The 13,123-nt window shown below is 44.9% G+C and overlaps 1 protein-coding gene across 2 annotated transcripts in view; it reads left to right on the forward strand.

Annotated features, from left to right (window-relative positions):
- LOC129822834 (zinc finger E-box-binding homeobox 1-like) overlaps window positions 1-11,915 on the forward strand; it is a 68,446-nt gene extending 56,531 nt beyond the window's left edge. For both annotated transcript variants that reach the window (XM_055881277.1, XM_055881278.1), the window contains exons 6-9: window positions 291-727; window positions 988-2,358; window positions 7,905-8,085; window positions 8,867-11,915. In XM_055881277.1, coding sequence (XP_055737252.1) covers window positions 291-727; window positions 988-2,358; window positions 7,905-8,085; window positions 8,867-9,837 — 2,960 coding nt within the window. In that variant the 3' untranslated portion in view covers window positions 9,838-11,915. The remainder of the gene's footprint in view (window positions 1-290; window positions 728-987; window positions 2,359-7,904; window positions 8,086-8,866) is intronic.
- The last annotated feature ends 1,208 nt before the right edge of the window (window positions 11,916-13,123 follow it).

The following is a 13,123-nucleotide window of genomic DNA, read 5'->3' on the forward strand; positions in this document are numbered from 1 at the left end:
TCTGCCTCCATCCAACAAATATTTATGTTTAGTAACTCTGTGTATTCATGTGTCCTAGATTGTGTTTTGGAGCATTGTGCTTCGTCCTAATGTGACATAATTGTGTTTCTTTTGGCGGCTCCGGCCAACAACTAGAGAGTATTTCCCAATGGACCCATTATCCTCAGCCTTTAAGCGTCATTGAAATGCATTAGTCCCTTTTTCCCCGAGGAGATTGATTCATTTAGCTCTGTTCCTAATGGAGGTCATGTGTGTGTGCGTTGTCTGTGCATGGCCGTCTGTCTCTACAGGAGAGAAGCCGTACGAGTGCTCCAACTGTAAGAAGCGTTTCTCCCACTCGGGCTCCTACAGTTCCCACATCAGCAGTAAGAAGTGCATCAGCGTGATCTCGGCAGTCAACGGCCGCCCCCGGCCCAGCGCCAAGGCGTCCCAGTGCCCGTCCCCAGCCATGCCCGCCTCGCCCTCCTCCACCACACGCACACAGATCTGGGATAAACCTTTACAGGAGCAACTACCCCTCAATCAGATCAAGAGCGAGCCAGTTGACTATGAGTACAAGGCCATGGTGTTGTCTCCAGCAACGACGGGAGGAAATGGTCATGGAGGGGTGTTAAACGGGCGTGCCACGGCCCCCCTGCAGGGTGCGGTGCAGGCTGTGATGCTCCCCACCATGGGTCTGGTATCTCCCATCAGCATCAACCTGGCAGACCTGCAGAACATCTTGAAGGTGATTTGTCAACTTGTAATAGGACTAAAGTGTACTATGTATTTAATAATTTAATTGTAGTTCAAATGCAACTTTTTTTTTAAGGGGGTAGATCAGCTTTAATATTGCAAATAGATTGTAGCTTCCATCAATGTAATTGTCTGCATCATCAGTTGAAATACAACTTACAATTCATGAAATACTTGTAAAGAGCTGCTTGTTGCTATTTGTACAATTATTTGTTGAACAATGAACAAACCATTATCATCTTCATCTTGAAGGTGGCGGTGGACGGTAACATGATCAGACAGATGTTGGAGAACAACGCCAAGGCAGCGGGGACCGGCACAGGGGCGACGGGTGTTCCTCACCAGCAGCTCATCTCAGCCATCAGTCTGCCCATCATCGGTCAGGACGGCAACGCCACCAAGATCATCATCAACTACAGCCTCGATCCCAGCCAGACCCAGCTCACTGCCCAGAACCTGAAGAAGGAACCTCAGACCCTGGCTACAATGCCAGGCCAGCCCCTGGCCGAGGCTGCCATAGAGCCCTGCAGCAAGGCCCAGCAGAGACTCCCAGAGGACCTGACACTCAGCAGGCCCCCCAGGAGCAAAGAGGAGAAGATGGAAGAGGAAAACGAGAAGGAGGAGGGGGGCGAGACCACTAAGACCTGTCTGCTCTGTGACGACTGCCCCGGTGGTCTGGACATGCTCCACGCACTCGAGCACTGTAAGAAAGCCTCAGGCCTCAAGATCAATGGGGACAAATCCGAGTCGCCCATAGCCTCGTTACTGTCCAAGGGGGTCGGGAACCAGCCCAAGAACCTCCTGTCCCTCCTCAAGGCCTACTTCGCCTTAAACGCTGAGCCAACCAAGGAGGAGCTCAGCAAGATCTCAGATTCAGTCAGCCTGCCCACCGACGTGGTCAAGAAGTGGTTTGACAAGATGCAGAGCAGTCAGGTTTCACTAGGAGCTCCGACACCTCCGTCTGAGGAAGAGGGACCCTTGTCTGAGACTCCTGGGGCCACAGTTGTGTCCCCTAAGGTAAGATCGGAGCAGGACACAGAGGGTCCCACCATGATGCAGTCCGGCCCAGCCGAGGCCACTCCGGCTGAGGTCAACGGCTCCATGCGCTCCCCAGCCTCCCCCACACCACTAAACCTGACCGCCGGGGGGCCCGTCCCAGCCAAACCCTCCTCCTCAGACAGCACTGATGGCCCTCTGGACCTGTCGCTACCAAAGCCCACCCGAGAGGAGGCCGCAGCCGCCGCCACTTACCACGCCGCTGTTTACTCCCATCAGGACGAACCCCTGAACTTGACAAAGACTTGCACAACAAAGAAAGAACTTCCGCTCGCTGGCGCCGCTGGCCACCACGTGACTGGTCAACCTGTGTCCCTGTACACCGCCAGCCCACAAAGTGCCAACCCCATCAGTATCATGACCACTCAGCTGCCCAGCGGGACCATTTATGCCATCACTGACCAGGGCCGTGCAGGCATGCCCTGCCTCCGGGCAGTTACCACCAGTAACAACCAGACTATCCTCATCCCACAGCTGGCCTATACCTATACCACTACAGCTACAGCCAACAGCCCTGCAGGGACAGAGACACAGGAGAAGACCACACTGCAGGTCAACGGCATCAAGGTTGGTTAATCAATCAATCATTCAAATGTATTTATCTAGCCCTTTTTCACAGCAACAGTTGTCACAATGTGCTTTTCAGTAACCCAGCCACAGGCGGCTAGTGGCACCTTAATGTGGGAGGATGGGCTCAAATAGGCTGGAATGGAATAAATGGAACGGTATCAAACACAGCCTCACGTTAGCCATTCCGGCTCGCAAAAGCCAAGACTTGTGTAACTTACTTTACTTTAACACAGCGTTTCCATGTTCTTGATACCGTTCCATTTACTCCATTCCAGACATTGTTATGAGCTGTCCTCCCCTCACCAGCCTACTGTGAACCCAGCCTGGACCCCCCAAGGTCAAAGCAGCGGCACAGTTTACATTTACATTTTGGTCAATAACAAAGGCCTAGCAGATGCTCTTTTCAAGTCAGTTGCAAGAAAAGCATCTGCTGTGTCTGTATGACTACACATAGATAAAAGGGTTCCAAAAGGTTTCTTCGGCTGTCCCCATAGGAGAACCCTTCTTGATTCCAGGTAGAACCTATTTGGTTCCAGGTAGAACTCTTGGGTTCCATGAAAAACCCTCTGTGTATAGGGTTCTACGTGGAACTCAAAAGGGTTATACCTGGAATCAAAAAGGGTTCTCCAAAGGGTTCTCCTATGGGGACAGCCGATGAACCCTTTTAGGTTCTAGATGGCACTTTTTTCCCCGAAGAGTGTACTATGGGAATTTGTTTTGCCAGTTAGAGAGAGAACTACATGAAAACAGTCGAGCATGATTGGTATTGCAGGTGCGGTACTGAAAATCATGTTGTTTTCTTGCCTAGTCTCTCTGAACAGTATGTTGCTGTTTGTTCCTCTCTGACTGACTTGGCTCATGTGTAGTGAGGGACGAGGTACTGGAAGAATAGGAAGTTCTCAGTATAATCATTCCTCCTATATCTCATTCTACCTGTTTCATCTGCTTTGAGTAAAATAGCAAGGCCTAGGACAGATGCCTCCCTCAACACTTCAGCGTCTATAGCCCCTTTAGTGCTTCAGTTCTCTTGGATCTGGCCCACTGCAATTTAGCCATACTGAGAAGGTTAAGCTCCACCTATTGAGCTGGAGATATGGGAACTCTCCTCAGTCTCAGCTGAATGAGTTTCTCTCCTGTAGCTCTGGGTGGAGGCGGTGGTATTTTGGCACCGCTGTCTTTGTCTCCTGTGATGAACTGTTTAGCTTCAGCGCTGGGAGGAGGAGGGTTAAAGGTGGACCGGAGTACTCAAGGGAGGAGTTCTAGCGCTCCTCTCTTCCCTCGCTCTTGGGTGAAAGACGGAGAGAGAGGTGGAATAAAATTAAATTGGGTTTCAAGCTATAGTATACTGCCAACACAGTTATTGTGGCTCATGATATGTGAATGTTCAAAATGTGAAATAAGTATTAGTGTCAAAATGTTTTAAAAATGTCTAACACATCCCGGATGCATTTTATACAGAAAGTGCCATTCTAAATTCTGCCAAAAGACTCTCATGCAGTAGTATTAGAAGTAAGAGCCAGGCCACTTAATGATCCATAATGATGGATAGAAGAGCCATCACTCCCCCAGCCCAGCACTAAGCTGCTGCAGTCACCGAGCCAGAAGACATGAGGCAGCACTTACTGTAGAGACCTATTGATTGGTAGGAATCTGTTTAAAGGCCCAGCCTCCTGTCTCACCATTGATTTTTTGTTGTTGTATTATGCTTTCCTGTTAAGTGGACTGGCATAGAGCATGCCTTGTTAAAAGCCCTCGCTGTACGTATAGGTATTATATATCAGTTCCTTAACGATGTTGATGCTACTGTGCTGTACTTCCTCTCTCTCTCTCTCAGTGTCTCAGTGTTGAATACTCAGTTGTAGTATGCGTCCGGAATGGCACCTTATTCTCTATATTAGGGAGATGACGATACCTGACGAGTTTGGTCTGCTTCGTGTTGTCATTGTTGCCATGGGAAAATGATTATGATACTGGTATCATCCCGGCTCTACCTTTTGTGGTGCACTACTTTTGACCAGAGGTCACTATGGGCCCTGGTCAAAGGTAGTGCACTATAAAGGGAATAGGGTGCCATTTGGGACACATCCATATCCATACCCAGGAAGGGATGGGCACAGTAAAGGGTGTTTCTGAGTTTTTTTTTACTCACCATTGATGAGTCATGATGATGGGGATGACTGGTTTTCAGGGTCAACACCAAGGTGGGATGATTTTCACTCAGCCAATAAAAAGTGTTACTAGCTGTTTGGTTCTGATGAGGTTATGGTACCTTGAGAGCTATAGAAATAAGGTGGTATTAGTCAACTTACACCATCACTTCATGACATGCCGTAGCACTCACGTCTGTAGCCATGAAGTGCTTTGAAAGGCTGCTCATGGCTCACATCAACACCATTATCCCAGAAACCTTAGATCCACTCCAATTTGCATACCGCCCCAACAGATCCACACATGACGCAATCTCTAGTAGAGGTCGACCGATTTAGATTTTTCACCACCGATACCGATTATTGGAGGCCCAAAAAAGTCGATACCGATTAATCGGACGATTAAAAAATATATATTTGTAATAATGACAATTACAACAATACTGAATGAACACTTATCTTAACTTAATATAATACATCAATAAAATCAATTTAGCCTCAAGTAAATAATGAAACATGTTCAATTTGGTTTAAATAATGCAAAAACAAAGTGTTGGAGAAGAAAGTAAAAGTGCAATATGTGCTATGTAAGAAAGCTAACGTTTCAGTTCCTTGCTCAGAACATGAGAACATATGAAAGCTGGTGGTTCCTTTTAACATGAGTCTTCAATATTCCCAGGTAAGAAGTTTTAGGTTGTAGTTATTATAGGAATTATAGGACTATTTCCCTCTATACCATCTGTATTTCATTAACCTTTGACTATTGGATGTTCTTATAGGCACTTTAGTATTGCAAGTGTAACAGTATAGTTTCCGTCCCTCTCCTCGCTCCTCCCTGGGCTCGAACCAGCAACACAACGACAACAGCCACCATCGAAGCAGCGTTACCCATGCAGAGCAAGGGGAACAACTACTAGATGGCTCAGAGCGAGTGACGTTTGAAACGCTATTAGCGCGCGCTAACTAGCTAGCCATTTCACTTCGGTTACACCAGCCTCATCTCTTGAAGTCATAAACAGCGTAATGTTTGACGCACAACGAAGAGCTGCTGGCAAAACGCACGAAAGTGCTGTTTGAATGAATGTTTACGCGCCTGCTTCTGCCTACCACCACTCAGTCAGATACTTAGATGCTCAGTCAGATTATATGCAACGCAGGACACGCTAGATAATAAGTATTAATATCATCAACCATGTATAGTTAACTAGTGGTTATGATTGATTGTTTTTTATAAGATAAGTTTAATGCTAGCTAGCAACTTACCTTGGCTTTACTGCATTCGCGTAACAGGCAGTCACCTTGTGGAGTGCAACGAAAGAGAGGCAGGTCGTTATTGCGTTGGACTAGTTAACTGTAAGGTTGCAAGATTGGATCCCCCGAGCTGACAAGGTGAAAATGAAGGCAGTTAACCCACCGTTCTTAGGCCGTCATTGAAAATAAGAATGTGTTCTTAACTGACTTGCCTAGTTAAATAAATGTATATAAAAAAGTATAAAATAATTTAAAAATATATATTTTTTAAATAGGCAAATCGGTGCACAAAAATACCGATTTCTGATTGTTATGAAAACTTGAAATTGGCCCTAATTAATCGGCCATTCCGATTAATCGGTCGACCTCTAATCTCTATTGCACTCCGCACTGCCCTTTCCCACCTGGACAAAAGGAACACCTATGTGAGAATGCTATTCATTGACTACAGCTCAGCGTTCAACAACACAGTGCCCTCAAAACGCATCAATAAGCTAAGGACCCTGGGACTAAACACCTCCCTCTGCAACTGGATCCTGGACATCCTGACGTGCCGCCCCCAGGTGGTAAGGGTAGGCAACAACACATCTGCCACGCTGATCCTCAACACAAGGGCCCCTCAGGGGTGTGTGCTCAGCCCCCTCTTGTACTCCCTGTTCAATCATGACTGCACGGCCAGATACGACTCCAACACCATCATTAAGTTTGCTGATGACACAACAGTGGTAGGCTTGATCACCGACAACGACGAGACAGCCTACAGGGAGGAGGTAAGAGACCTGGGCGTGTGGTGCCAGGACAACAACCTCTCCCTCAACGTGACCAAGACAAAGGAGATGATTGTGGACTACAGGAAAAAGAGGACCGAGCACGCCCTCATTCTCATCAACGGGGCTGCAGTGGAGTAGGTTGAGAGCTTCAAGTTCCTTGGACACGACAAAACCTATTCCCCCTCAGGAGACTGGAAAGATTTGGCATGAGTCCTCAGATCCTCAAAAGGTTCTACAGCTGCACCATCACAGCCTGGAATGGCAACTGCTCGGCCTCCGAGCGCAAGGCACTACAGAGGGTAGTGCAAACGGCCCAGTACATCACTGGGGCCAAGCTCCCTGCCATCCAGGACCTCTATACCAAGCGGTGTCAGAGGAAGGCCCTACAAATTGTCAAAGACTCCAGCCACCATAGTCATAGACTGTTATCTCTGCTACCACAAGGTATGCGGTATCGGAGCGCCAAGTCTAGGCTTCTAAACAGCTTCTACCCCCAAGCCATAAGACTCCTGAACATCTAATCAAATGGCTACCCAGACTCTTTGCATTGCCCCCCTCTTTTAAACCACTGCTACTCTCTGTTGTTATCATCTATGCATAGTCACTTTAATAACTCTACCCACATGTACATACTACCTCAACTAACCGGTGCCCCCGCACATTGACTCTGTATCGGTACCCCCCCCTGTATATAGTCTCGCTATTGTTATTTTACTGCTGCTCTTTAATTACTTGTTACTTTTATTTCTTATTCTCATCCGTATTTAAAAACTTTTTTTTTTTTTACTGTATTGTTGGTTAGGGGCTCGTAAGTAAGCATTTCACTGTACAGCCAGACGAGGACTGGCCACCCCTCATAGCCTGGTTCCTCTCTAGGTTTCTTCCTAGGTTTTGGCCTTTCTAGGGAGTTTTTCCTAGCCACCGTGCTTCTACACCATTTCTTGCTGTTTGGGGTTTTAGCCTGGGTTTCTGTACAGCACTTTGAGATATCAGCTGATGTACGAAGGGCTATATAAATACATTTGATTTGATTTAAGGTCTACACCTGTTGTATTCGGCGCATGTGACAAATAACATTTGATTTGATTTGTTTTCCTTGAGAAACAGAATGACAAACCAAAAAAACACCTCCACAAAATCACTTCCATCTCTAAATTGCCTGTATTATTGTCTTGCACATATTGTTAACCGTTATAATCCGAGAATGACACTTCTCCTGGCCTCTCTATAACTGTATTACTGTACTACTGTTACAATTGATACTTAAAAACAGTAAACATTATATTACATATATCCACACATATTAGATCTGACAGAATACGTCATAATAAATTATATAATTATATGTTCTCATGTATTGATATTTGTTGTTCAGGAGGAGCGTCAGGACACCAGCTCAGAGGGCGTGTCCACCATGGAAGAGCTGAACGACTCAGACTCTGCCCCTTCCAGGAAGAAAATGAGGAAAACGGAGAGTGGGATGTACGCCTGTGACCTGTGTGACAAGATCTTCCAGAAGAGCAGCTCTCTGCTCCGACATAAATACGAACACACAGGTACATCAGGGACTAGATCAATCAGACCTGGGTCGTGTTCTTTAGGGTGCGACATGCAGCGAATCGCTTTGCAACTGAAAAATAAAATGCTCACATAGTACCTCCCCATTTTAGACGGTTTTCTTCCATTTCATACCTACTGAACATCAGCCTCACTGCACCTCCCCAGAGAGACCTCAGGAAAACATGAGGCGAAGTGAAACTGAAGGGGGAAATTTTCAGTATATTGCAGAAGGGGGGTGGACACCACTATTCCAGCAGCTATTACCCAATAAACACACACACACGCACTCCACCAGAACTCCCCCTGCCAACCACATTACCTTCCGGTATGAAATGTTGAAGGGATGTTGCATCAGAGCTCTGTTAGTAATTTTAAATGAGAACATGGGTAGTGTTGTGGCCAAGCACAGGTCAACCCACTCTGAGGCGTTCTGTCTTTATGACTATGATAACTGCCGTAGAACCACCGTTTTTACTTCCAAATTCACTTTGTCCTGTTTTTTGTTGCGTTGTTTGCAATATTTACCATGGATACCTGATAATAAATAATATGGGTTTCACCGAACTTTGGCGCAATAATCCAAACCATTTCACGAGCACAACAGTCTGGGGAATTACAACAGTTTGACCTGTATTTTTCAAGGAGGGTGCAACCCCTGTTACAAGCCCATACGGTGTTACTCTGTGATTTCACTCAACAATAACCCTGAGCCTGAATGTTTTATCACTCTGTTTCAGATACCTTTTTATTGACTGTTTATTTTCTCCCGTGCTACAGGCAAGCGACCCCACGAGTGCGGTATCTGCAGGAAGGCCTTCAAACACAAGCACCACTTGATAGAACACATGCGTCTCCACTCTGGAGAGAAGCCCTACCAGTGCGACAAGTGTGGCAAGCGCTTCTCTCACTCGGGCTCCTACTCCCAGCACATGAACCACCGTTACTCCTATTGCAAGAAAGAGGCGCAGGAAGGAAGTCAGGGAGGTATAGGGGAGGAGGTGCTGGAGGAGGAGATGGAGAGCCCTGTGGGGTTGGCCCTGGGCCTCGGAGGGGAGCAGCAGGAGCAGTCAGACAGCAGGCCCACCTCCTCCCACCTGGACTCTGACGAGCGAGGGAGCAGCACCAGGGAGGACGAGGAGGAGAGCGAGGAGGAGGGAGAGGAGGAGGACATGGAGACAGCGGCAGGGGAGGAGGTGGAGGGGGATCCAGACAGAGTTCTGGATATGGATGATATACAGGTGGTGCGGATAGGAGACGAGGGAGGGGACGAGGAGGACGAGGCGGAGGGGGAGAAGGAAGAAGACACTGGTCGAGAGGAGGGAGAGAATGAGGAAGAGCAGGGAGTGGAGAGAGTAGTGGTGGGGGGTGAAGGGGAGGAAGGAGAAGAAGAGGGGGTAGTGGAGGTTGAAGTAAAGGAGGAGCAGGAGGAAGAGGAGGTTACAGGGAAAAAGGCAGACACAAGGCAAGAGGTACAGGAGAACAGGGAGAAAGAGGAGGAACATGAAGGTGAGAAGGAACAGGCTGAGGAGCAGGTGGAGGAGGAGCTGTCTGAGAAGGAGGCGCTGTCTGAGAAGGAGGAGACAATGGACACAGAGAAAGGATTGACCTCGGAGGACAAGGAAGAGTCAGGGTCGAGGGCGGCGGAGGAAAGCGAGGTCATGAAAGAGAATGAAGGTGAAACAAACAGGAACACTGTTTCAGAAGACAAGAACCAGACACCGACAGGAGAGAAAGGTGATCCGAATTAAAACAGGGAGATACCAGACCCGTGCTTCTTCCTTAATGAAATGGAAGGATCTTTTTTCCCCATGACATTGGGGGAGAGGATAGAGAGCTAAAGTTTGGATTGCTCTGACGGACGCTGCATTTCAGTTCACTACTGTGTATGAATCCAGGTGTGCCTGAAAAAATACTAGTGGCTTTTTCCACAGGAGGAGAAACATTTTCAGTGTTAGAAAATGTATTTGTAAAAAAACTAAAACACAAATTTTAACAACAAAAAATGCATTATACGGACTTTGGAAGCTAGAGCCGACACGTTTTAGATAATGTTTTATTACTAAATCAACCTTGGGTCATTTCTTTTTATCAGTGTTACTAATTTTATCCCTCATATTTTAACCTTTAAAAACCTGTACAGTTAGGAGAGATTTCTATATCTTTTTATTGCCAATGAACAAAAAAAGATCAGTATTTTATTAAGTTGGAGGAAAAAAGATCCTGTGCACTACAAGTGGCTTGGTTTACTTACGGCACTAACAGTTGTGTTGTCTACCCTTCAGTGTTATGGCACTAGACTTACAGTATACATCATCAGCATGTTAGCTGGGGATGTTAGCATACCTTTTGTTGTACATGGATTGTGAGCCTTAAAGAAGAAAACGATTGTGAGATGAGTTCATCCATGATGATATTCCAGTAGTTGATTACCTTATAGATGAAGAAGAAGACAAGGGGGGGGGTATCGAAGGAGTCTGCATTGATACATTGTTCTAAAATGTTCTGTTCGTTCGTTTGTTCATTTCATCAATCTGTTATCATCAGTGTTACATGTACAGAATCAGATCAAGCAGAATAAGAAAGAAGAACAAATCGGCAGATCATTTGCCCCCTGAATCCTATTCCCACTCCCAGCCTTATGCAAAACAAGAAGACATGATGCGTATCAAAAGTGCCATTGAATACTGCTGTTTTTCCTTAGCAGCTGTTGTCAGGTTGTGTCGAGGCCCAGATTTGATAGCAGCTCAAACATGTCAACTCTTTCAGCCGATTTTGATTTTGGCTCACTACCACTTGTCCTGATGTTGTAGATTATAGCGTTACCATGAATTATAATTTAGACATGAATTACATATTTGAGATAAAAGATCTGCCTCTTTTATAAATCAGAGCAATCAAAGACTAAAAGGACTTACAATGTTTTAACGGAACGGCGAAACATGATTTTGAAATATTTCCTGCCTTGAAATGTATAATTTTCCCCAGTCCAATTCCAGTGCACTTGTTTAACACTTGTGAAAAGCTCGCGCTCTCTTCAGGTAACAAAAGTAGGCAAATATGATCCCATAATGGTTATTCAGACAATATTTTTTACCTGTCAGTATTATTTTGTTGTTTTGTTGTTGGATTGTTTTGTATGTTCATGTTAAAATGTGTGTACTGTATGTTTTCAGAAAAGGCAGTATTTTTCCCATTCCCAATGATATGGGTTATCTGTTTAGTTATAGAAACATTTTATATTTATGTGTATTTTTTTTATTTTTTATTTCTTTATAGTTATTTATTACACAATGTAGTGTACAATACTGTAGTTTGTATTAATACAATAATATATTTTAGTATGAAAATCATTTCAAATGTAAGCTGACTACAACAAAGGTGGGAACTAAAAAAAAAAAGCTCTGGCATTTTGAAGTATGTTTTAGAACGAAAACACATGTAAAGTTGTCAACACACCCCACAAGCCTGAAATTGGAACATGTTACCTTTCTAAATCCATTCATTCTCATGTTAGTTTTTACCTTTTGCCCACTTTAATATGAAGCTACTGAAACTTTTTGAGAACTAACTGTATGTCTAATAGCATGAGTGTGCTGTTGTATTGAAGGATGACCCGTAACCATGAACCTGTCCTTTTGCCAAGCCAAAATAATATTGAAATTTTTTGTGTTTTATTTGTGCCAATTTGTTACTTTGTATGTATACTACGTCAAGGCCACAACCTCTTTTATATGTACTTGTTTTAATCCATGATCATTTTTATAGTGATAGTTTTTGTTTGTTTTTTCTATGACTCCCCATCTCACAATAAAATACATCAACTACATCCCCCTGGTTTGATCATCTATTTCTTCATGTATTTGCTTGCATAATGAAGCTTTAGGCCAGCAATCAATCCGATCGTGTTTGGAGACAATGCGGCTGTTAAAGTTTGCGGAGATCGTATTTCAGGTAAACACTGCAGATGTCGGCTGAATTGGAAATTACCCCTTAAATGTCAATGCACTATAGTGCGGTTTCGGATTGAATCCCGCCCTTAGGGACATATGCAGAATTTACCGTGAATGCAGTCTCCGCAAACGGAGGAACAACACCTTTAAATTTCAATCGAGCAATAACGCGGATCTTCCTCAATACTTCTTGCGATACGGATTGAATCCAGCTCCTAATACAACTCGCCGCCTGGAGAGATCAGTCAGATTCCCTTCTGGGGTGTGTTCAGTGAGGTGAAACATTCAGACCGTTGCAAGCAGATAGAAATGTAATGAATAGAGCTAACATGATCCCCCTATTTAGCTGACATGTAATGTTCTAAACAATACATTTCTATCTGAACGTTGTGTAACGATGTGTGACATTACACCCTGCTGAACAGAGCCCAGACCAGCCCAAGGTCATTTCTATTGATCCCGATCAGGTTTCCTTCAGGGAGAGGGAGGGTCTACCCTTAACATGAATTAGTAATGGTATGGACCCAAAATCTATAGTCTGATGAGGAGGTGAACATGATACAATACTCTAACATGTCTATTACTGTTACTCTTCTCTACCTCGGGACTGGAGAAGGGATACTTTCTGAAGGGATTTTGGTGATTTGGTCCATGTCTAGATCCTCTACATCTTTCTCCATGGTAAAAATTGAGAGCAGGTGTGGGTGTGTTTGTGTGGGAGGGGATTCAACAATTCGCCAAGCCGTTCTTTGTCTAGGTTGATAGTGGGTATGATGAATGTGGAAAAGAGAATGTGTGTGTGTGTGTGTGTGTGTGTGTGTGTGTGTGTGTGTGTGTGTGACAGAGAAAGTAATCTGTCATATTTGGCAGTGTTGATTGTGTTGAGTAGGTAGGGGAGAGAGGTGGAAGGAGTGATAATGTCTAATAGTACCACACTACCATAACATTATATACTAACCCTCACGATTTCACATGTGACATTTTCACGTTTTGTGAAATAGAATTTCACACGAAATTCCACACAATAAAAATATTTGGAACCATGTTTTTAGAACACAGATGTGATGACATTTCAAATGAAGTT

The sequence above is a fragment of the Salvelinus fontinalis genome, chromosome 25 (genome assembly GCF_029448725.1).
Source record: "Salvelinus fontinalis isolate EN_2023a chromosome 25, ASM2944872v1, whole genome shotgun sequence".
In the NCBI taxonomy this organism is placed as follows: domain Eukaryota; kingdom Metazoa; phylum Chordata; class Actinopteri; order Salmoniformes; family Salmonidae; genus Salvelinus; species Salvelinus fontinalis.